The sequence below is a fragment of the Fundulus heteroclitus genome, chromosome 21, assembly GCF_011125445.2.
Source record: "Fundulus heteroclitus isolate FHET01 chromosome 21, MU-UCD_Fhet_4.1, whole genome shotgun sequence".
Lineage (NCBI taxonomy): Eukaryota > Metazoa > Chordata > Actinopteri > Cyprinodontiformes > Fundulidae > Fundulus > Fundulus heteroclitus.
Genome location: NC_046381.1, coordinates 23963056 through 23988030, shown reverse-complemented (window position 1 = coordinate 23988030; position 24975 = coordinate 23963056). Strand labels below are relative to the sequence as shown.

The following is a 24975-nucleotide window of genomic DNA, read 5'->3' as shown; positions in this document are numbered from 1 at the left end:
GAAGCAGCATGGAAAATTGGTGTTATTAAAACATGATTAAATACTTCAATGTAGCATGAAAAAATGAAATATGTGAATAAAAATGTTAAAGGCATTACAAACTACTAAAGGAAGTACAAACTCCGTGAAGCAGAAGTTTTATTTTATTTTATTTATTTATTTATTTATTTGACAGGGACAGTACAATTAAACATTGCAACCAAACAGGTGGCCGATGTCCAAGTACATAAGGCTTGTAGCCATGGGCTAATTTGCAGCCTTCGTCCCTGGTTAGGCTTTTAAAAGGTTTAAGCATTAAAGGCATACTATGCAACATTGTTCAGTTAATTAATGTGTTCCATACCGTTTTGGATGATTAAATGAGTCATTTCAGGTCGAACAAAGGTTTTCTCGGCCGCCCTGGGGGTCTGTGGGGGAAATACCGCACTTGCAATTGCAAGAGCTCACGGCCCGCACACACAGAAGTCTCGCTTTACGGTGAGAACTCCATGTGTTTTTGCCCTGTCATTCACTATATGCACGCGCGAAAGCAACAACAAAGAACCATCACAACAGCTGTCTTAAAACCTTGTGGAAATTCACATTTTTTATTTGACAAGTTCACTAGATGAGATATTGGTTTTACTAGATCTGCACTATACTTTTTGATTAAAAATGTATCTAAATCAAATATGTCTTTTGCTTTGGATGAATTTAATTGATTGGTAATTGTGCTTATTTCACTTTGGTCAACCTGTTTGATGTGAAAAGGTGAGGCTGAATCTTCAGCAACATTACATGGAGGCAAAATTGGATTGAAATTTCCAGCAAGTTGCTCTACTGAATTAATAAAATATGAATTGAATTCATTTGCAATTTTGGCAGAGTCATTGCAAACCATTCCATTTATATTGAGCTTTGTTACACATTTTCTTAAATTGCACTTGCGATTGGTCAACTTGTTAATCTGCTTCCATATTTCTGAGCTATTTCCACTTGATTCAGCAAACAATTGCATAAAATATGTGGACCTTGACTTTCTGATTTCATTAACAACTTTATTTCATAGTCCTTTAAAGACAAGTGTGTCTGTTTGCAATTTAGTTTTTAGTGAAATTTTCAGAGCAAGATCTCGCTTTTTCATAAGTTGAATAATAGCATGGTTTACCCATGGTAGACCAGTTTGTTTTCTATTGTTTTTTATGACACAACTAAATCTTTGAATTGGTGAGACCTTCCTAGAGCTACTTCCGGTTAGAAACATGCTAACCGTTAGCCGCTAACATGATTGTGTCCAGCACGACTGGGTGATAGTACTCTGTTAGTTTGGTCCAAATCCTGTACTGGGAAGTGCCTCAAAAAGGGTGCCAATACTTAATGTCACCAAAGCTCACCAAAGGCCATAGGTCAGATTGGCCTCCTTTAGCAACTAAGCCTCACCAAATCTGGGCCCAGAACTCAACATTTGACCAAAATGGTGTGTAGCGTAATTTCCCACAGGTGGGTGGTGCTGTATTGGCCGGGGGGGTCGTGTCTGGGCATCCTGCCAGGTCCTGTTGGAGTCCAAGGGGCAATAGGAAAGCATGTGAAATCCAAAATGGGACAGAAAAGTGACTCATGACTGATAATCACTGGAAAATTTTAAGTGAAAATTGAGCGAGTAGGCTGAAGTTGTTCGTTGTTTTTTGGATAATTTTGACTTTGGGGTTGTTGCCGGTCTGAGGTGATTTGCGAAAAATCTATAAGTCCTACACCAATGAGGGTTACATTTCCTGTATCCAGACAAAAAGACCTACGTTTTGATGTATAATTTGTGTACGTAGAAAAACGATAAAAGATATCCACATATCATTTTCACTTCTGAATAGTTCAAAGATATATCTAAAAACTGGAAGTGAAACGGTGTTCGTAGGTGAAAGCATGACGACACAGTAGAGCGTTGAAAATGGCCCTTTTTCTGTGTTTTTTTGCAAATTTTGTTCCAACCGTAACTTGAAATGGCCTCAAGTAATGAAATATCTAAAATATGTGAATAACAATGTTTAAGGCATCATAAAATAGTGAAAGTATTGATTTAAATTCAAAAATACTTATTTAAACGCAAAGGAAAATTAAACGTTGGGTAAAAATGTAAAACTCTGAACTTGCCACAATGGGTTTCGATCCTACAACCTCTTGATTGGCAGCCAAACACCTAAACCACTGTAACAGAGACCAGTGCCATGCACAGCTCCGAATTATGGAGAGGTCAACTGTGTTGAAGAAGTGGTTTTTGGTTAATTTTGTCACCAGGGTAACTGGAAATGGTGTCAAGTACAAAAAGCCCGCTTCACGGCGTCGAGACCAACGTTTTGATGTATAGTATGTGGAGGTAGACCCTACGGTTCGGCCTGTATTAAAGGTATACTATGCAACCGGGATTTTCCAGCGAGGCTCCCCCCAGAGGGCGAAAGTAAAAGTGCACTGTCGTAAAGATGCTCAGCTGTTCTGGTTTCTCCATCAAGCCAGGCGCGGTTGTTTTGAGCTTAGCAGACAGGCGAATGCAACGAAAAGTGGAAAAAACGGCAGTACAAACAATGACTAACACAGTGAAGGTATGAACATCAAGCTTCCCGCAGCGCTATCTTGGCGAGGCGGCGGCGGCCGCCGCCTCTCCAACCCACGGCCGCCGCCGCGGCTCGCCAAGCCGCGGCTGCAGCCGCGGCCACCTCGCCAGTTTTATTATTTGTTTTTTTTTTGTTTTTTTTTTTATGTTGGCGAGACGCTACCGCCACCGCCTCGCCAAGCCGCCGCCGCCGCCTCGCCAAGCCGCAGCCGCCGCCGCCGCCTTGCCGGCGCCGCCGCCTTGCCGGCGCCGCCACGGTAGCATCTCGCCAACATAAAAAAAATTTAAAAAAATAATAATAATAAAACTCGATGTGCTTGCATGTTTATTTGACGTTAACACACGGTTCTTTGTTGTTGCTTTCGCGCGTGCATATAGTGAATGGCAGGGCAAAAACACATGTCTCGCCGTAAAGCGAGACTTCTGTGTGTGCGGGCCGTGAGCTCTTGCAATTGCAAATGCGGTATTTCCCCCACAGACCCCCAGGGCGGCCGAGAAAACCTTTGTTCGACCTGAAATGACTCATTTAATCATCCAAAACGGTATGGAACACATTAATTAACTGAAAAATGTTGCATAGTATGCCTTTAACGGTGATGGACCCTTATTAGGTGGATAGTATAAGGCTCCGCCATGCATTTTCAATGCATGCATTTTCAATGCATAGGCGGGCGCCTAATAATAATAAAGAACCCTTATTGGGTGGATAGTACTAGGCTCCGCCATGCATTTGCATTGCAAATGCTATGGCGGGCGCCTAATAATTATAAAGAAACCCTTATTAGGTGGATAGTATAAGGCTCCGCCATGCATTTCCTTTGCAAATGCTATGACGGGCGCCTAATAAAGAAACCCTTATTAGGTGCATAGTAATAGGCACTGCCCATGCGTTTGCATGGCAGTCGCCTAATAAAGAAACCCTTATTAGGTGCAGAGTAATAGGCCCTGGCCATGCATTTGCATTGCAAATGCTATGGCAGGCGCCTAATTAGTGGACAATGTTTTCAGATTTATACTCTTCATTATTTTTTATTCATTATTCTGCATTTTATATTTGACACTTGACTGTCAAACAAAAAGTAACTGAATAGTTACTAAAATCTAGAAAGCAACGCTGGATAAGAAAATTCTGGAGCAAAGGCCTCTTGTGTTTTAAAGCTGTATGGACATTTAAACTCAGTTTGACCTCTTTGGTTTATGGCGGTTGAATGGTTAAGTGGAATGTTATGAAAATGTTATTCTGAAGTCACAATGGCCTCACACCACATGGACATGTGAGCACCGGCCTGATTGCAAGACCAAATGCAGCGTAGCTACTGTGCAGGATGATTATTGTCCAGGATAGACTGTCTTTGTTATGTCTCATGCCAAGGCCGTTATGTAGTATTTGGGAGAGCCGAAAGTGAGGAGGGGCAGAGAAAGGGCAGACGCAGACTGCAGCAGGACCATGGGGTGTGATTACTTTCCATCTATGTGATCTCTGTTCTGTTTCTCAATAAAAATGCTAGAACTTCATCACACCACCGTTTCCTTATTCAGCAACTCTGGGAAGTCAGTTATTGTTTAGAATTCCCACCACACTATGACAGTAACAACGTTCTTATGTTTGTTTTCAAATCAACTATCTTGACACATATAGGTGAAAAATAAAATGAAGCTGTTGTTCCTTTTCTGTTTATTGGTGTAGGGGAGCTGGAGAGGCGGATTTAGACAGAGACAGTTCTGCACCATGAGTTCCGTGTCTGTTCTGTTTGGTGACATCCTCTGTTCTGCAGTCAGCTTAAGAAACCTGCCTGCCTTCAGACAACTGTTTGTTAACCAATGGTTGAAGTGCAAATAAAGCCAAATGTCTCTTCTTGTGTGCTCACCTATGTAGCTTTACACAGCAGGGGGGGATACTCCAAGGGTTGAAGATGTTAGTGACAGTCGTAGCAACTGGGAGACAAACATAGTTGTGGACTGTTTCAGAGAACAATGAAAGCTAACCTATGACTTAGAGGTTAGTAACTGAACAGCATACAAACCAAGGCTGTTCAACCATGCCGCTCATCTGGGCTGTTTTTCACACAATGTTTCTCAAAGTCATTTACCGGGCAGATTACCATCACATGCAGACCAGAAGTGGCCCACAGACCATCAGTTCAACAGCCCTGACCTAAAGAGTGATTTTCTCCAAATTATGGGGTAACAGCCCAATGAGTGAAGAGCTAATTAATGTTTAAAATGTGTCTCTGGATGATTGTATCTTTCAAAAAGGTAAAAATCTCTAAATACCAAAAGCTGCAGCAGCGCTGACCTGAATGAGCTGAAGATTTAGAAATCTGAATGGTTGAAATTGTCCAAAGTATGAAGGAAGAAGTTAAAGGTCCAAAAACATCCAGAACCGACGGAATAATGAAGAATAAACCGGACGGCAATAATGCTGAGTCAGCATCAGTCAGTGAAGACATCTGGACTCACCGAGCCTTTCTGCAGTTCCTCACAGCTGGAACCAGTCTCTGTCGTCCTGCTGCTGATGTGTTGTACTTCTCCAGGTCCAACTCATCCAGAACCTCCTCTGACATCTGCAGCATGTAGGCCAAAGCTGAGCACTGGAACAAAGAGAGCTCCTTCTCTGATTTCAGGAACTGTTGGATCTCCTGATAAACTGAGAGGTCCTTCATCTCCATTAGACAGTGTAAGATGTTGATGCTTCTGTCAGGAGAGATATCATCATTGTTCATCTTCTTCAGGTTGTTGATGACTCCCTGGATGGTTTCTGGACTGTTCTCTGTCTGACCCAGCAGGCCTCCTAAGAGTCTCTGGTTGGACTCCACAGAGAGGCCATGAAGGAAGCGAGCAAACAGGTCCAAGTGTCCATTTTCACTTCTAAGGGATTTCTCCATGATTCTCTTTAGGAATTCCTCCAGAGAGTAACAAATGTATTCTATGTAATCTTCCCCCAGAAAGTTCTCCATCACCAGTGTGTTCCTGCTGGTGAAGCAGTGGAACATGTAGACTGCAGCCAGAAACTCCTGAATGCTCAGATGAACAAAGCAGTAGACTGCTTTCTGGAAGATCACGCTCTCTCTCTTGAAGATCTCTGTACAAACTCCTGAGTACACCGAGGCATCTGTGACATCCAGACCACACTGCTGCAGGTCTTCTTGGTAGAACATAATGTTTCCTTTCTCCAGATTTTCCAACGCCAGCCTCCCCAGCTTCAGGAGAACTTCCCTGTCAGCCTCCATCAGCTCCTGTGGACTCCTCTCATGTCCTTGATGGTACTTCTTCTTCCTCCTGGTCTGGACCAGCAGGAAGTGAGAGTACATGTCAGTCATGGTCTTGGGCAGCTCTCCTCTCTGCTCTGTGGTCAACATGTTCTCCAGAACCGTAGCAGTGATCCAGCAGAAGACTGGGATTCCACACATGATGTGGAGGCTCCTGGAGGTCTTGATGTGGGAGATGATTCTGCTGGACAGCTCTTCATCACTGAACCTCCTCCTGAAGTACTCCTCCTTCTGGGCGTCGGTGAAGCCTCGTACTTCTGTTACCCTGGCAACACATGAAGGAGGGATCTGATTGGCCGCTGCAGGTCTGGAGGTGATCCAGACCAGAGCCGAGGGAAGCAGGTTCCCCTTGATGAGGTTTGTCAGTAGAACGTCGACTGATGACTTCTGTTTGATGTCAGAAACCAGCCGACTGTGCTTGAAGTCCAGAGAATGTCTGCTTTCATCCAGGCCGTCAAAGATGAAGAGAAGTTTCTGGCGACCCAGCTGCTCTGCTGGGAGCTTCTGGAGGGTTGGATGGAAAACATGGAGCAGCGTGAGAAGACTGTGCTGCTCACCTCTGATCAGGTTCAGCTCCCTGAACGACAGCAGAACCACCACACGGACATCTTGGTTCTCCAAGCCCTCGGCCCAGTCCAGAGTGAACTTCTGCACAGAGAAGGTTTTTCCAACACCAGCGACGCCGTTGGTCAGAACCACTCTGATGGGTTCATGTTGGTCAGGTGAGGCTTTAAAGATGTCGTGGCACCTGATTGGAGAGTCATGGAGGTTCTGGATCTGGGAAGCTCTCTCCAGCTGCTTCACCTCATGTTGGGTATTAACCTCTTCACTCTGTCCCTCTGTGATGTAGAGATCAGTGTAGATCTTGTTGAGGAGGGTTCTACTTCCTGGTTCATCACTTCCTTCAGTCACACGTTCACATCTCCTCCTCAGACTGATCTTATGTTCCTCTAGAACCTCCTGCAGACCAACATCTGCTGGAACAGAGAAGAAAAGACAACTGAAGGAAAAACCTGATTTAGTGATGAAGTTGGAGCAGAAACATCTGGAACATCAGGAGGTGTCATCATTAGAAGGTCTCTTAGTTCACATGATGTGATGCTAACCAATGGGATCCATCCTTAGAACCAGAATCTTGTTAGATGGTCAGACAGCAGATTTCTGCCTCTGCTTTGTGGCCAGTATCTGTTCACTGTCAGGATCTGATTCACAAAGCAGATCAGATGAAGAAATGCTGACAGAAACATGCAGCAGCTTTCAGCAACATGAACTCTTTAGCATCAGGTCACCATAGTCCTAATTTCTCTGGTTCTATCTGACCTTCTCCCACAAACACAGCAGCTACAGAAGAGGCAGAGAGACAGAAAATGTTTCCTGGCAGCATTTCCAGCCTTAATGAAGGAAATCTGGAGGGAATTCTCTAATCTGCCAGAGAAACAGCTATTGAATCAGGTAGTGTTCACATTTCAGATGCTTTTCTCACTCAGATGTTCAGTCTCACCTGGAGCACAGCTGCTCTGATTGGCTGCCAGCAGTCCAGATCCTCTTCTGGGTCTTTTCCCACACTGGGGGCAGGAGGAGGGTCCTGATGGAGCAGACTGGACCCCGTATGACGTGATGCACTGTCTGCAGAACCAGTGCCCACAGCTGGTAGAGACCAGGTCCATCAGGACCTTCTGACACAAAGCACAGCAGGACCTCTGCTCCTCCACACCAACGCTGCTCCTCTTCCTCTGTCTGTGAAGACATTTCTTCATCACTGAAACAGTTCACTACCAACAGGGTGGGCCTGTCCTCCTGAAACTGGAGATGTTAATGAAGGTCCACCACAAAGAGCACACCAGAAGCTGGGTCAGAACAGAACTTCAGAATATTGATGATGTCTGCTTTGAAGTTTAACCTATATTTGCTGTCATGATAGATCTTTTTTTGTTGTTTTTGTTATAGGAGTTAGTAAGTACTAAATAGGCATGTTAAATTGTTTAGACCAGGGATGTCAAACTCATTTTGGTTTGGGGCCACATACAGCTTAATCTGATCTCAAGAGGGCCACATGAGTAAACTCGTTGCAAGATTAAATAGAACTAATAAATGTGGACTTGTTGTTGATTTTTATATTAAATTAATTTCACTTTTACACAATATATTATGAATAACCTCAGCGTTTTTAAGAAAAGTATGTGCAATTTCAACAATACTTTTACTCAGTTAAACATTTACTTGTGCATTATGCATAAGAACAGATCACAGTGATTATACAATGTTGAAAAAACATTTATTCACATTTTTTGGAACTTAAAAACACTGTCCTACATGACAAAATACATCAAACAGATAAAAATTAAGAAATTATTTAAATTTTTCCACACCTGAAGCTTAATCTGCTAATTAAAACACAGCGCCCCTCGTGGACAATATAGGAACTGTATATTTTCAATTAAACAAAGTACATGTTTTTTTTTCAATAATTGTTTTATCATTCTCTTCCTTTTTTCTCCTCTTTCTTTCACCTTTTGTTTTTTTTCTTCTTGTTCTTCCTTTCCTATCCTACTTTCCCATTGTAGTGTCCATATCATTTGAGATATTTCCCACATGAATCATAATAAAACTATTCACATTCATAAATCACGCGGAGCACTATGGCAAAAGTAGTACTGCTCCACTTGTGAAAATCAAATCTGATGAGCTCTTTTTGGCATTAAGACAACAATTCTTATTGCCACATTGCCAGACAGGACACTGGCGGGGCGGGGGGGGGGGGGGGGGGGGGAGAGAGAGAGCTTCCGCGGGCCGTATGTTTTACACCCCTGGTTTAGACTGTTTAAATAATATATCTACTGTACAATATTAGTGTCAAAAATAAAAGTTTACAAACTTTTTAAAGGACATTTATATTTTACATAAATGTTTTGGGTTCAGAACCGGTACCAAGAACCATAAAAGTTACCAAAATGTCCAAATCAATCAACTATAAATAAAATGTATTATTCAGGTGTTACACTGGAGGTTAACTGTTAATAAAACATCTGTTTATAGTGTTTTGACACTAATGGCCAATAAAATCTGACATGAGGATGGAGAGAGCAGGGGAAGATCTGCAGGAAATGGGTCAAGACCAGGAACCAGACCCTGGTTCAATCACATAAAGAATCAGAACCTATGCAAATGGAGCATTTACTCAAAAAGTTGAGCCACCCAATAATTAAACTAATAACTAAACCTTTTTCACGCCTTTCTGAACTAGTTTCATATCAAACAGAATTCAGATAATTAGTCTTTCCAGCTGGTGGAAAAAAGTAGCAGAAATGTAGCTTCTTAATGACTTGTGATGACTTGTGACAACATTTTCTAATATATTGTTCAGCTCTAATGCATTTAAATCAGTTTGTTTCTAAGTTTATTATTAAATTGGTGCAGTTTTCTGTCTTAGTAACAATTTATGGTGGATTTTCATAAGAGCAGGATGTTAAAGTGACGCAAAGACACAAATCGGTTCCTTCATTTCCAGAGGAAGAGTTTATCAGAAGAAAAAGAATTAAAAGGTCCAACTTGATGAGAACAGATTCAAAATCAGAGGCAGGGAGACATTAAAGTTGGTTTAATGTTGGGAGGAAATCTGAGTTGATGGAAAGTAAAGGAAGAGATGCCACAGAGCTGCAGAATGAACAGCTGCTGTGTGAGTTTTGCTTTCTGAGCAACATGATATAGCTCTGAATGGAATCAACCTGCAGCTTCACAGGTAGGACTGTGTGCACGAAGACACCAAGGAGCACGCTGCAGTGAGGGCTGCTTCTAAAACCCGGTTCCACCTGCTGAAAGGAACCATTCTGCTGATTTATGACCCAGTGAGTCTTTATCCCGGATCATTTAGTTCACAATCTGAACAACTTCTGGGATTTATCAAGCTTGAAGCAGAGAAACTGACTCTGAACCTGTTGGTTATCAGTTTGATGCTGATGTGGAACAACAGAGCTTTATTATTCAATTTTATTTATATAGCGCCAATTCATGAAACATGTCATCTCAAGGCAAAGTCAAATTCAATCAGATCATACAGATTGGTCAAAAAGTTTCCTCTATAACCCAGCAGGTTGCATTAAGTCTTGAGGACAGATTCCAGTTTGTTCATGTTAATAATAAATCTTCTTCAAACTCTAGGGTCACTTGTGGAATACCACAGGGTTCAGTCCTTGGACCAATGGCGTACCGCGAGCGAGCTATTTTTAGAAACGTAACGTCACGATGACGTCACATCACGTGGTACGCAGTAGGGCAAGCTTGCATAGTCCGCCGCTGTTTCGCTGTAAAAGAGACGTGCGTTACCCTTGGTTTTACTCGGTAAACGACTGCTTTTTCCAAATCTAAAACCATGGTTTTTAAACATTGTTGCTATGGAACGTGCAACAGCAACTCGAGGTACACTGATCGGTCGCATATGAAGGATGTTTTCTTCAAGACTGCCAAGGAGAAATGTGTGCGCTTGGTACACCGGTGCGGTCGGCCTACACAACAGTTCAACCCGGAAAAAGTTACCAAATTCACGTACATATGTAGCAAGCATTTTGTTGGAGGAAAGGGCACAACCGAAGAACATCCTGACCCAATTCCAGCGACATCAAGTAGTGAACAGGTAAGAGTATTTTGGTGGCCGACATGTAAATATTGAAGCGCCTGCTACCATGATAGCATATAGGCTATCATGGTAGCAGGCGCTAACTTGATACCCTGCTACCAGGATAGCTTACTCAAAAACATTTCAAATAAGACAAACATTAAACATATACCGATCCCTGGACGGTGATTACAAACAAAAAAACGGCCGACGACGCCATGACCGCCGCGCAGGAAAAAAAAAAAAACAAAGCTTACCGTTCGATCAACTCGGCCCGTTTTCCGTTTTTTTAAGCCCTCGACACTCAAGCCATCGTTTGAGCTGAAGGTTGGTGTGTTCTTCGACAGTGCGACCAGTAATCCGTGCGTCTGGAACATCGTCTTGGGAAAGTTTAACGGCTGCAAAGTCGGTCATATCGCTGGTTCTGTTGTGCATGTAATAGCTGGTTGCTACGGGCGTTCTCTACCTGTATGCCCTACCTAAGCGGCAAAAGGGGCGTTGCTCTTGAGTCGGTGACGTCACATGCGCGGTATGCCATTCTCTTTACTACATATATGTTTCAGATTGGCAAAATTATCAGGCAGCATGGGATTAATTTCCACTGTTATGCTGATGACAGTCAGCTATATTTATCCATAAATCCTGATGAATCCAATCAGTTACTTTGACTGCAGTCATGTCTTGATGACATCAAAAGCTGGATGACTTTAAATTTCCTGCAAGACAGAAGTTGTAATCTTTGGACCAGAGTCCTCAAAAAATAAACTTCTTAATCAATCACTTAATCTGGATGGCATTAACTTGGCCTCTGGTAATAAAGTAAAAAAGTGCTTGGTGTTATTTTTGACCAAGACATGTCATTTAAATCCCATATTAAACAGGTTTCCAGAGTTTCATTTTTTCACCTCAGGAATATCGCCAAAATTAGAAACATTCTGTCCAGGAGTGATGCTGAAAAACTGGTCCATGCATTTGTTACTTCAAGGCTGGACTATTGTAATTCTTTACTATCAGGAAGTCCACAAAATGCAGTTCAAAGCCTTCAGCTGATCCAAAATACTGCAGCAAATGCAGAAAATCAACAAGAGGGTTCATATTTCTCCAATTTTAGCTTCCCTTCATTGGCTTCCTGTTAAATCAAGAGTAGAATTTAAAATTCTTCTTCTAACGTATAAAGCCCTTAATAATCAAGCTCCATCATATATCAGAGCTCTGATTACCCCGTATGTTCCTAACAGAGCACTTCACTCTCAGACTGCAGGTCTGCTGGTGGTTCCTAGAGTCTCTAAAAGTAGAATGGGAGGCAGATCCTTTAGCCATCAGGCTCCTCTCCTGTGGAACCAACTCCCAGTTTTGGTCCGTGAGGCAGACACCCAGTCTACTTTTAAGACTAATCTTAAAACTTTCCTTTGTGACAAAGCTTATAACTAGAGTGGCTCATGTTACCCTGAGCTACCTCTATAGTTATGCTGCTATAGGCTTACGCTACTGGAGGACACCAGGGCCTATATTATTTTCACTACTGATTTCTACGGTTCTCCAGTTATGCATTGCTTGTCATAATTTCAGCTTTTAACTTTTTGCTCTCTCTCTTTTATCTTCATAGTAGGTACACCTGGTCTGGCGTTCTGTTAACTGTGACATCATCCACGGAAGACGGCTCACCCGCTACTACCATCTAATGTAGAACAGATTACTGGATCAATGTGTGCTTCTGTGCTTTTTTGTCTCTCTTGTTGTGTCTCTGTTCTGTCTTCTGTAACCCCAGTCGGTCGAGGCAGATGACCGTTCATACTGAGCCCGGTTCTGCTGGAGGTTTTTTCTTCCCGTTAATGGGGAGTTTTTCTTTCCACTGTCGCTTCATGCTTGCTCAGTATGAGGGATTGCTGCAAAGCCATGGACAATGCAGACGACTCTCCCTGTAGCTCTACACTTCAGCAGCATGGTGGAGTCTAGCAGCAACAAGGAATGATGATAGCAGCAGCAACAAGGAATGATGATTATAGCAGCATCAAATGCTGCTCTAGTCAAAAAAAGTTCCCAGTACGATTTCATACTGGACCTGATATTTGTCCCTGAAAACAACATCAGCAGGAATTATTACTGGTCTCAACTGACAGCTCTGATGGCCCATGGATAAAAACTATGTTACATCCAGGAAGTTCTGGCTTTCATGGGCCGGTAACGCTGTTTGAAGGCACCAGTCTGAACAGGTGATGAGCTGGGTGGGAGGAGTCTTTGAGGATGTTTGTGGCTCTTCTGATGCATCTGGAATTGACAACCTCCTGATGCATCAGCAGAACCACAAGCTGAACAAGGTCCAAACCAGTGAGACACTATAGATCAACCAGTTAATATTCTAGATATTATCTCTCTGTGGAGTCACATGGATCAGTTAGAAACTGGGTTCTTACTCTGAGGGTCCAGGTTCAGCACTAAAGTGTGGAGGATTTTTTCTGGACCGGTCACTCCTCATAGATGGACAGCTGGATCCTGAAGGTTCTGCTCTGTCCACCTTTAGATCACAATCCTCCATCTTCTGGACTTCAGTCAGCCTGAGAGAGAAACCAGAACCAGTCAGTACCCTGTGATTCAGGTCCAGTCAATGTCAGTAAAGCAGAAAGCTGATTCCCATCATGTGTGTAGAGGACCAGAGGAACCTGAGTTCAACAGGTACCATCTGGGTCTGGATTGTTTTCTCCTTCACTACTTCATGCATCTCCTGATGTCTGCTGGCTGATCTCCTCAGAACCATCTGGAGAAGATCTAGTTTATTTAGAAAATGACGCTAAAACTGAGTGTGAAACCTTTTCAGGTCTAAACTGGAATCATGTTCCAGGTCTGTAGAAACATCCAGAGTGAATGAAGGAGGGAACATTTCCTCTGAAGTTTTGATGTGTTGGTTCTGAACACAGCGGCCCGCTCACATGTTGGAGCCGGCTCCTGTTAGAGAGCCTTCAGTTAAAGCAGCAGTTCTGAAACCTCTCAGGTCCAGACCTCCTTCAGACGAAAATGTTCTGCTGCATTTAGTCTGTGAGGCAGAAAATGTTCCTTTTAGATGAAGCTCAAAGAGAGAGAGCTGATTTGTTTCAGTGTTTCTCTCCTAGATGAAGCTGCTGCTGCCATTACCTCTTCACCATTTCTGTAACATAGAAAGTACTCCTGGTGATGGTTTAGTTAACAAAGTGTGTTTGAATGCACCATGAATTTATCGCAACTCTAACGCTAAATGAGTGGGAACAGAATGTATCTGATGCTGATTTGCATTTTCTATGTGGATGACACAGTTATTTATTGCACTGGATCAATTCCTGCTAAACCATTAAACTTTTGCAGAAAGCCTTTGTCACTTTTCAATGTTGTTTAATCAATGGGAAACTTGTTCTTAATACAGATTAACTAAATTGATGTATTTTTCCAGATCCAGGGCGCTTCAAATGTCAATGTTCTCCTCTGGAGGAAAGGAAATAGAGCTGGTTCACACATATAACCATCTGGACATCTTGATTGATGACTCCTTCACTTTTAAACCCCATGCAGGAAATCTGGTAAAAGATTCTAAATTAAAGTTGGGATTTTATATTCAAAATAAGTTGTGTTTTTCATATGCTGCTAATAAGCAGCTTGTCACTGCAACTTCTATTTCTATGTTGGACGATGGAGATCTTCTGTACATGATTGCTTTGCCACAATGCCTTTAGATGCTTGACTTTGTCTGTCTCTCCTCTCTGAGGTTCATCACAAACTGCTAAATGTCAACACGCCATTGTGATTTATATCCACGGGTGGGATAGCCAGGTTTGGCAGCTCCAAAGAATTCCCATTGGTTAGCTTTTATTTACCAGGTATTACCTGGACTTCTGCCGGCCTGTATCTGTACTGCAATGGCACTGAGAAATGTTGAGTGGTATAACTTTTTTCACACACACAGTTTGTTGCTTCTTTCTGTCCCTTTAGCTCAGACTGAATTGGGCAAGAAGGCTTTTGTTCACTCAGCGTCCTCCTCCTTGAACTTGCTGCAGAATTTTTTTTTTTTTTTTTTTACTGAACTTATATTATTGAGTGTTTTTTGTTGTAATGATTCTCTTCAGGTGAACCCAGTATTCAGCCAGACATGAAGTTAAAGTTCAAAAGGTTGTATTGCAAAGGTGTATAATGGAGGACAGGCAAATAGGAACAGTCTTACTATTGAGGCCAGGTTGAAGCCGGTGTTGTGCGCAATTCTGTTCCCCCGTGAAAATCTGTTCCCCCTGTCTCGGGAGCGCGCTTTGCAGCCGTTTTCACGGCGCTTCTAATTGATTTCTTGGTAAAACAACTCCTATAATCTGGGTGTGATTTGCCGGGGGGATGGGGGGGATTACCCCCTCTCTGCTTGTGACGTCCCCCCCTCTGGTCATTCATGTTTTATCCCTGGGGGGGATACATTCCTCCCCCCCCCCCCCTCTGGTCTGAATTTAAAAACGTATATAAATTAGGGCTGTCAGTTTTAACGAGTAAGACCATAATGCCGACATTTTTTTGTCGGCGTTAATCGCGCGTCAAAACACACACACCGTTCACTAATGTTTTTCCCCACCGCGCTCTCCGGACTGAGGTTTCTTTTACCCTCGGCGCTTTCCGTAGTTTAAAGAGAGCTAGAGACTGTAGCAAAACAGACCCGCGCTCACTGTTGCACAGGCTTTTCATTTCATGCGACTTTGGGCTTCTTTTTTCTAAAAGCGCTTCTAAATTTCATGAGTCACGGGTTGCGTTTTTTTTGGGCACGTTTCTGAAAGTGAAATCACTTATTTGGGCTCTAAAATAAGTGACGAAACAACGGTTATTAAGAGACCTGCCTTCACTAGACACTTTGTATCCAGCTGAAATATCCCTCCGCCATAGGAGCCGACGGTAGTAAAGGCAGACAGAGCAACTCTGCACGTATTTTCTGCAGTTTACGGTGCAATAACCGGTGATAACTGCTGAAAGTAGATTACTTGGTGCAGATCACCATTTTAAGCAGACATTGGTTCTGAATATAAGTTTTTAACACGCTGAGAACATTGCAGAAACCCAACCCATAAATCGTACTTTGATGCTTATTAATTTGTTTTCTCTGTATTTGACAAATTAAGGCTGAATTACGTTGCCAAACGAAGGACCTGGAGTTACTAAACAGTTGCTAAACAGTCTCATTCTGGGTATTAAGCTCCTGCCAAGTTGCAAGCAAAGTGTAAGACTGGAATGACCTGGAAATTTAAAACCTTTTTCCAGGCTTAAACTGTATGAATATGGATATAAACAGCAAGCAAAAATATTCAAAGAAGTTATTGTTGGTGTGAAAGCTCAGAATTAGATGTGTGAGAGAGAGAGTGAAAAAACAAACAATAAAACGTATGACTTTATTGAAATGTAACATTTTTATTAATGCCTAATACCATGTCTATCTTTGTTTAAGAGGCAAAAAAATATATCGGCAAGGTATTTATTTCCAAATTTATTTACACATTGTGTAAACATCAGGGCGTCATGATTAGTCATTTAGCCATTATAGTCCAGAGTTTAACATTTGGCACCAGGATGTTTTCATTCCAATTCTCAAAAGTGCTTGAAAAATAACAAAATAAAAATATTTTTTGTACAAGCATGTATTTTATTAGTGTCATTTATTGCAAAATTGCATATTAAAATGCCAAAACAGGCTATTACACTTTCAGGAATAAAAGGATAACACATACAATTAATTTGCAATTAATCTCGAGTCGACATTATGTGATTAATGGAGGAAATGATCCCCCCCTCTGTTTTTTTTGCAAATCGCACACTGCCTATAATCATTCAGTTTAATCGGCAGCTGATTACAAAACTGTAAAATAAAAATAAATAAACGAGGTCTTCTTACGCTGTTTTGTGTTCTTTTAAATGGCAAGATAATCTGTCTTTTTCCAACTTTTGTCACTTTACCCTGACAAATAAAAGTAAGCCACCAAACACAGTATTCCAGCACGTAGTGTGTATTTATGATTTTACATTGCTGAAAAATGAGGATGGTTGATAGCAGGACACAAACATTATGGCTGTTTCTCAAGTCACGAGAACGCGCTCGCGTTCTCGTGACTTGAGAAACAGCCTAAGACTTCCTGAAAAGACGAGAGTGCAGACTTCCCTGTAAATCCTGTTGTAATGTAAAATATGATAGTTTACTGGATTAAGGAAAGTTCTAGTATACTAAATGCTATCACACATAATTTTTGAGAATTTGGAAACATTTGCTATTTCCCAAAGTTTTCGGGGGAGGAGAGGAGATAATGGATATTTCAGATGTCTGAAAGACCGCGTTTATTTATTTTAATTTTACAATTTTGTAAACAGCTGCCGATTAAACTAAATGTTACAACCTTGACGTGATTATAGGAGTTGTTTTACCGAGAAATCAATTACAAGCGCCGTGAGAACGGCTGCAAAGCGCGCTCCCGACACAGGGTATAAGTAGGCAGGTGAAATCGGTGAGAGAATAACTGCAGGCAAGGTGGAGTTGAAACTTAAAGTTCCAAACTTAAAGTTCTTCAGGATAATCAATAGCATACCTGTTTTTCAAAGTTTGTTGTTTTCTTTTACCGTGAAACTTAAAGAATCCGGTCATTTGTGAACAGAACCAAAGGTTTGGACCAGAGTCCGGGTCTGATCCAGGATCAGGGAGGGTCTCAGAGGAAGCTTCCAGTCAGCTCAGAGTCTGCAGCAGACTGAGCTGTCAGCTGTAGAAAGTCTAAAGGCCCCAGAAACCCAGGAGAGACCCGCAGGAAAAAAGGCTTAACTTACCTCTGTTAACCAGCGGAGACAAGATTTCCGTCCTGCTGTCTCAACATGGAGCCTGGTCTGAGGTTCAGCAAAGTTTCACTTTCTGTTCCCCCAGCAAATCGGCTGACTTGTGTTTTTATCAGAAGCAGAGTCAAAGTTTGATGCATAGTAATAAATATTTACAGCTAACAGCTAAGGTAGATTTTATAGACTGAAAGAAAAGTACAAGAAAGGAGGAAAACCTTCAGTTTTTCTATTTTAAACGGTCCAGTTATCAGAAGATTTGAACTACAGTTCCCATGAGCCTTCACAGGAAGCTGCAAAGGCTGCTGGGAAATGTAGCTTATCAAAGGCATAGACATAATATAAGAGTAGACGCGTCATAGACCCTTTTCACATGACGTCACTCAACTTCCGTTTTGAAGCGGAGCAGGGTATCTTTACTTCCGGCTACATGCTTTTACATAGAAAATTCGGGAGGTGAAGACGTGTTTCACTGATAATCAGCGCGATTTCATAAGGTAAGACTGAGACCACAATGTGTCGCATTGACTATCTTTATTTTCCTTAGTATTTGTAGCGATCATTGCTGTTATATAGATGCTTTGATCGGGACAGTAACATGAAGATCAAAGCTAACAGGCAGCAGCTTGTTAGCTTACCTTACCAAACTTTTACCTATCAGTAATCAGCGTGATTTCATCAGGTAAGACTGAGAGCACAATATTAAACGTGTCTTATTGACTATCTTTATTTTCCTTAGTATTGGTAGCGATCATTGCTGTTATAAAGATGCTTTGATTGGGACAGTAACATGAAGATCAAAGCTACCATGGAGCAGCTTGTTAGCTTACTTTACCTATCATTAATCTGATGTAGATGTTATAAAATTATTACTGTAGCTTTGCTATTATAGAAATAAATCTTGTTCACTGAGTGAAAAAAAGAGACATTTATCTGCTACATTGTTCCCCTTACTTGATTATGGTGACATGTTATATATATTTGCAGTCACTGAATTAAAAAGATCTTATTCCATTTGAATCTTTTTGTTCATTCCCAAAAAAAAATTACCGCGGGTCTATTGGACAGTACTTGTGTTCATAATATTATTTGCACTTATATTAATGCACTTTTTTTTGTTTTTGTGCAAAATACTGTATATTTTAAGTAGAAGCCTGAAATTGTTTTATTATACTATATTAGTAATGACACGTGCTGCTGACCTTAGTCAGATCAACCTTTAAAAAAAGAGATCTTAATCTCAATGGGAGTTTATCTGGTTAAATAAAGGTTTTAAAAAGTATTATAATTAATCTATTTTTTCTCCCCTTGTGTCCATCTCTCAGCAGCATCATATCCACCAAGCATGGCTCAATCACAGAGAAACTGGTACTGCAGTGTCCCACAGTGTTCGAACAACAAAAAAACCTTTCCATATCTCAGTTTTCATGACTTCCCGGCTGATGCTGAGACTGGAGCCCGTTGGGTGACGGCAATAAGAAGAGACGAGGGGCCAAATTTTAAAATCCTTCGCAGCAGCACTTACGCCTGCAGTCAGCACTTCTCTTCCGAGGACACCTATGTTTCTGCAAGTGGTCTTTAACAAATTAAACTCCATCTTTCTTTCTTAAAGATAATTGAGTTATAAGTTTATTTAGCTATTCCCAAGATAATTTCAGTGGCTCACCATGTAAATTTTTATTAGAGCTGTCAAAAACAATTTGTTAATGAAAGGAAATTAATCTGAAAAATTAATTAATTTCTGCACATACAAATGGTTTTTAAAAATACTCACCTGTACACTGTGATCGCACACTGTCTCTTTCTCCTGCATTGTTTACATTTCAATTGTTTACTGTTAAATCACTGCTGTAATTTACTGTAATTCTCAAGCTGTATGCAAACGGAATTTCGTTCTGTACGCACTCTGTGCATACATAATGACAAATAAAGTTGTCTAAGTCTAATTTGTCTATGGATGAACCCAGAACCACACACAAGGGACTTAAAATGAAAGTCTTTATTGAAGGTTTGATGGGATGGAGGGTGATGTAACCAGTGAGGTAGAACTGCACGGGAACAGGGTGATGGTGTTGGCAGGAGCTGACGGACCGGAGAGAGACTTCTTGGAACCAGGAACAGGCAGCAGGGTCCACAGCTCGGCAGAGAATTGACAGTTCAGGGGAGAACCCACCAGAGCTCGGCAGCAGGCTCTTCTGTAAGGCAGAGGGGAACCGAAGCAAGGCAGCAGGATAAACAGGACAGGTAAAAGCTAAAATGGACAGAGCTGCTATGAAGTATCTATGTAATAAATAACTAAAATATATGAAGTGTGATGTCTGAAGTTTTTTAAAATCCATGTTTTTTTGGTCAGTTCCTGAAAAATAACAGTATAGGACACAAGGGGTTTGCCCCGACAGCAGCATAATCCATAAATACTATAGTGAACTGATTTTTAGTGTGCATGCAGTGTGCTTGCAACATTATTGACAGCGTCTTTCTCAGTCTATGATGTCCTAAACTATCACAGTTTTAACAGGAATGGGCAGAATTATTTTATTAATTGAGGCTCCAGATCTACTGACGAGACTGAGAAACACACTGAACCCACAGAGGAACTTTGAGGGATACTGCAAAGTCTGCAACCTCAGTAAAATACTACACAAAAAAAAAAAAAAAAAAAACGGGAGGGAATGAGGCTCCTCATTTTTATTCATAGAGCTGTGACCAAGTGGCCAACAGTATTGACACTGTTCCAAAACAAAGTATGAAAAGGCTCAACATTATACATCAACTATATCCCTGGTGTGACTCATTGACTAAAAGCTGTGAAACAGAATAGCTGATATAGCAATAAAGCTAGCGTAGCAATATAATGGAGAAATAGAAAACTAATAAATGACAAAAGTCCTGTTGGTAGCATAGCTACCATTATCCTAGCATCTATGCTAACAACAGAGCTAAGAAGATAAAGCTCTTACCTTCATAATCGAAAAGGTATTGTTCCACAAAGAACTTGTCATCTTTGTCGAGTCTGGAGGCTGGTGTGGCCGGAAGCTTTTGTACCAGTCTGTGCACGTCTCCCAAACGAAATTTGGGTAGATTGGTGAGGGACTGTGTGAAATCCCTATGTAAAAACACTGCTCGCGGAGAAAGCGGAAGTAAAGATACCCTGCTTCACCGCAGAACGGAAGTTGCATGACGTCACTGTGAAAAGGGTCTATTGGGCGGGTTCTGCCTATGCTGCGATGCGTCAGAGCGTCCGCCATCTTAAATGTGGCAAATCTGCAGTTACTCAGTCACTTAAACAGTATCAGAGGGACTTTAATCTCTGAATATACTTTGTATTCGTAGTATTTTTGTTTTTGTAATATTACTAATTTATTTTCGGATCCCTTTAGCTTCATTCTCCTGAATTTATTCTCCTAAAGAATAAAATATTTAAAATAATCTAACCTGGCCCTATTACTCCAGGAGTGAAATAATTCTGCAAACTGACTATTCTGGAAATGTTCCCTCTTAATTCTCATAATATGACGTTTTTCTCATAACATTATCACTTTTGTGTTTGTTTGTTTATTTTTACTTTATTGACCTAGGACTTTTTTTCCCTCATATTATTAATTTAACCTCTTTAACACTCACCCAAAAAGTCTGTTCCTAAAGGTTCACATGTGAAACGGTTTTTATGAAATAATGAAGACCACAATGTTTAGATTTACTAAATTGATTCTTATATTCATAACACATACACACACAAATATATATATATATATATATATATATATATATATATATATATATATATATATATATATATATATATATACGTGTGTGTGTGTGTGTGTGTATTTATTGCAGCACAGGAATGAGGCATCTTCTCTGATCCACGTTCACAATAACAGAACTCAACTTTTTTCTGCCACATACAATATGGCGGTGACGTTGACGTGCGAACCTGCGCCCTATGACGCGTCTACGTATATGATGTCTGTGATCAAAGGAGCCACAAAACGGCTTGCTAAGACTTCCTGTCCAGTGTGGTGGGAAAACTTGTTTTTCCATGAATATAAACAGTAAAAAACAGGAGAAAATAAATTTGAGCACCGAAATACCCGAACTACTGTTAGATACAAGGAAAAAACTACAAAAACCACAGATCTGTGTCTAATTTACTATTAAATGACTTTTCAACAGGATGACGAGGTTTAAGATGCTGAACTCAACCGATTACAATCATGATCAAAAAGCATTTGGTAGTTTTAGCTTCATAAAAGACGTGATTGAAGGGTTTTTAAAAATGACTTTATTACAAAACAAACTGACTGAATGTTCTGCTTCAGGAAAACATTCTCTAAAGTCCACCTAAAGATTTAGCTTCAGCAGCTTCAGCTGTGGTTGAACTTGTCCCCTTCAGTGAGGCAGAAGCAGCTCCCAGCCTGGTTCTCTGCTCCTCAAACTCTCCCTGAGAAGAAAAAGAGCCGAAGCCCAACATCTGCTGCTGAAGGTTTAGGCAGGAAAAACCGATTCAGGCAGTAGAACCAGCTTCTGCAGCCATTTAACCATCTAACCTTTTTATTGCTCCACTTTCCTGCGTCCTGCAGATAAAATAGTTCTGGTGCTGCAGCAGTGGAGGAGACTCTGCTCCTCAAAGACAGAGATCCTGGTTCTCAGACCAGAAGACCTTGGAAAAATAGAGATGTAGTTTCTGTCACATTTTAATTGACAGGTTGATGGATTAAAAATCTGCACCCAGATAAAAATTGACTGATTATTTCCCAGAGCTGCTGGGCTGCACAACTGCAGCACTAGCAGGTGGTCTGCCTGGCTGCAGCTTAGGAGCCTGTCCCGCTCTGTTTGCTGAGAGGATAAACTCATGTTGGAGCCCTGAGGTGGATGGAGCTTCATGCAGCATTTGCTGCAGAGGAGGCAGCTGTGAGCTGGCCAAAGCCATGTGGTCTTCTGCAGTAAGGCCCTGGGTGAGGACACTTATCTCCTGGCTGCTCTCCCTTCTATTAAAGCTGCAATCAGAAAACTGTCATCATCAGAATCAACTGCAATACTTCTCTTTCAGATGTCCCAGTAAAAAACAAACATTGTGCTTAGCACTGTGTCAGAGTCCTCTGACTGAGGAAAAGCTGCAGAGAGGTGGCCTCCATCAGGGTGTGGCAGTCCACCACCAGGTCTGGGATGTGCTGGTAGTCACTGAGCACTTTGCTCCACCCAGGAAGCTGGACTCCATCCCTCTCAGCTGGAGACTTTTGCAGCGAACACAACTTGATGCACACGGCCTGAACTAAGCGACTGGTGCTGGGCCACTAAGCCGGTCCCCTGGAGGACCAATCAGGCTCCTCTTCAGGCTTTCCACAGACGCTGTGACGCCGTGTTCTTAGGGGCCTTAAAGCGGCCGAAGGCCAGCTTGGCTTGGTTTCTGGGCTCATAATAAATCCTCTGGTCTCCATCAGGAAGAGCGGTCCACAGGCGGATGACCTCTGACCTGCTGCTTGTCCAGGTAGAGCGCCTGACGCAGGGACACCAGGTACTCGGCCAAATCCTGCACCTTATCCCAGCCTGGGATGCCATCAGGTCTGAGGACTGCAGCCTGCAAGGAAGTATTAAAAAGCAGAATCCATTGCAGCAGTAAAATCTGCGAGTTAAAGCAGGAATAATGTAGCACTGCAGCTAATGTGTCTACTCACAGGGGCCTGGTCTGCAACGCTGGACCCAGCTGATGTTGCAGGACCAGAGGCTCCACTTGGCTGGACAGGGCGCTGCAGGGGTGGCTGCAGAGGAGGATCAGCAGGGCGCTGCACAGTAGGAGGCTGTAGAGGAGGCAGAGGAGGCTGGACAGAGCGCTGCAGGGGAGACGGCACAGGAGAGGGCAGAGGACTGTGGCTGAGGTGCTGATGTAGAGATCCTTGGCTGGATGTGGATGGTGCAGAGGAAGAGGGGCTGAAGGCCTGCAGGACGCTGCTGTGTTCTGGATCATAGAGGACGGCCACGCTCAGGTCCTCAGCTTCCTCCTCCACAAAGCCTTCATCATCCATCAGCTCCACCAGCCCATCCTCTTCCTCTTGCTTCTCTATGAGGGTCAGCGAGTGAACAGACTGACTGTAAAGGTCCTCCATCCCAAGAAGCTCCCCTGGAAAAGAACGCAGATCCAAAGCACAATCCACATTATTAGTCAAGACTGTGAACTAAGGAAGGATTCAGACATGCACTCCATAGTGGTGGAAAGTAGCAAAGTAAAAAGTGGAAGTAGAAAGTGATGATACTACATGGCTACACTTTGATGCAGCTATCTGTACTTTCTACTGCTTTAAAGTTTTAAAGTGAACCAAGAATGAACGTATTTGAAATAGAAGAAAACACTGCAGGGTCTTTCAGTCTCTGACCTGCTTTAGACTTTGTTTGTGACAACAATTATTCATCAGGAAGAATAAAAACATATTTTCCCACTAAATGTGTTGCTGCTGTTTCTGTCCTTTTAGAATGGAGGATTCCTTTTAGCGCTGCATGTCAGTGTTGGTTGGTGGAAAGACGTCGGCATCAGCAAACCATGGATGCATGTCCAGAGAAACCTCTGTCCCAGTTTATTCTCCTGTCAACACGTCTGAGTTAACATTAATCATCTTCCTGCGTCTCCAAGGAGGCTGGTAGCTCCTCCAAGGTTCTCTGGAAGATGTTGCAGCTGAGTGGCTCCATGGCCTCCCTCTCAGCGCTGCTGTAGATCCTCAGCTCAGAGTTTCCTCTCACTGCTTCCTCCATGCGGTCCTGGTTCCAGCATCACACCTTCCAGGAGGTGGGCCTGGAAGTGGCCGTCGCTAGCACTACTTCCTGCAGGTGAAACCAAGAAGATGACTTTCACTCTCTGCGTTTACAACAACAACATTACAGAGAGAATCAGCCATTTAGGTGGAGGTGGAAGGACTCCAAGGAGGTGGAGCCACCAGCACAGTGCTAGCAGCAGAGGTCAACACCACCCTTCTTCTGTGTCCCTGTCTTCAGATCATGGTCCACCAGTGGTCCTCCCAGAGTCTCCCTCCTCTTCTCACTGTCCATCTCATCAATCAGTGCCTTGGTCCTCCTGGAGGTCTCCTCTCCTCCTCTAGGCCTCTTACGGAGGTGCAGAGCCAACTCCTTCCTGCTGATCTTCTGGTCCAGGGCCTTCTCAGAGACTGGAAACACTCCTGGGGCCAGAAGCTGCCCCTGTTGGGCCAGCCGAAGAGCAGCAACATCTCCTGGATCAGCTCAGAGACGCTCCTGGACAGAGTTCATGTTCTCTGTTACACTTTAGACAGAAACAACTTGGAGTTAGTTTTAGTTGTTTTACTTCTACCCTGACTTTAGTCAACAAAAATGCTCATTTAGCCCATTCAGTCTAACATTAACTAATTTACTCTAATCAACATTTATTCCTCCAATCCTTTGACTTTAATGAGATTCTCTCCTACGTGGAGCTTCACACATGAAAATAGCGCAGGCCTGTTCCTTTGCTAGCAGTTTTAGATGAAGGTGAAAATTCTTAGTTAGTAAATAACAAAGAAGATGAAGACTTTATCTGGAGAGTGGAGCCATGAAGATGGCATAGAGCTGATGAGCCTCCTGATGACTCCTGCTGCTAAACGCCGCAGGAAGAGCCAGATGTCCAGGCGCACTTGAAGCTCATTCCACTCTGCAAACATGGCCCTGGCCTGCCACTGTCCATGTGGGCTGCAGCAGTCTCTGTC

The 24975-nt window shown here is 42.3% G+C and overlaps 2 protein-coding genes across 4 annotated transcripts in view; one reads left to right on the top strand and one right to left on the bottom strand.

Moving 5' to 3' along the window:
• LOC105923779 (NLR family CARD domain-containing protein 3) overlaps positions 1 to 17333 on the bottom strand; it is a 45346-nt gene extending 28013 nt beyond the window's left edge. For 2 of the 3 annotated variants that reach the window (XM_036125400.1, XM_036125402.1), the window contains exons 1-4: positions 17264 to 17333; positions 12880 to 13020; positions 7355 to 7590; positions 5045 to 6830 (exon numbers count right to left, since the gene is read on the bottom strand). In XM_036125400.1, coding sequence (XP_035981293.1) covers positions 5045 to 6830; positions 7355 to 7590; positions 12880 to 13001 — 2144 coding nt within the window. In that variant the 5' untranslated portion in view covers positions 13002 to 13020; positions 17264 to 17333. The remainder of the gene's footprint in view (positions 1 to 5044; positions 6831 to 7354; positions 7591 to 12879; positions 13021 to 17263) is intronic. The other variant, XM_036125401.1, reaches the window with a different exon arrangement.
• LOC118556862 (NLR family CARD domain-containing protein 3-like) overlaps positions 1 to 24975 on the top strand; it is a 353674-nt gene that overhangs the window by 246164 nt on the left and 82535 nt on the right. The window lies entirely within an intron of this gene.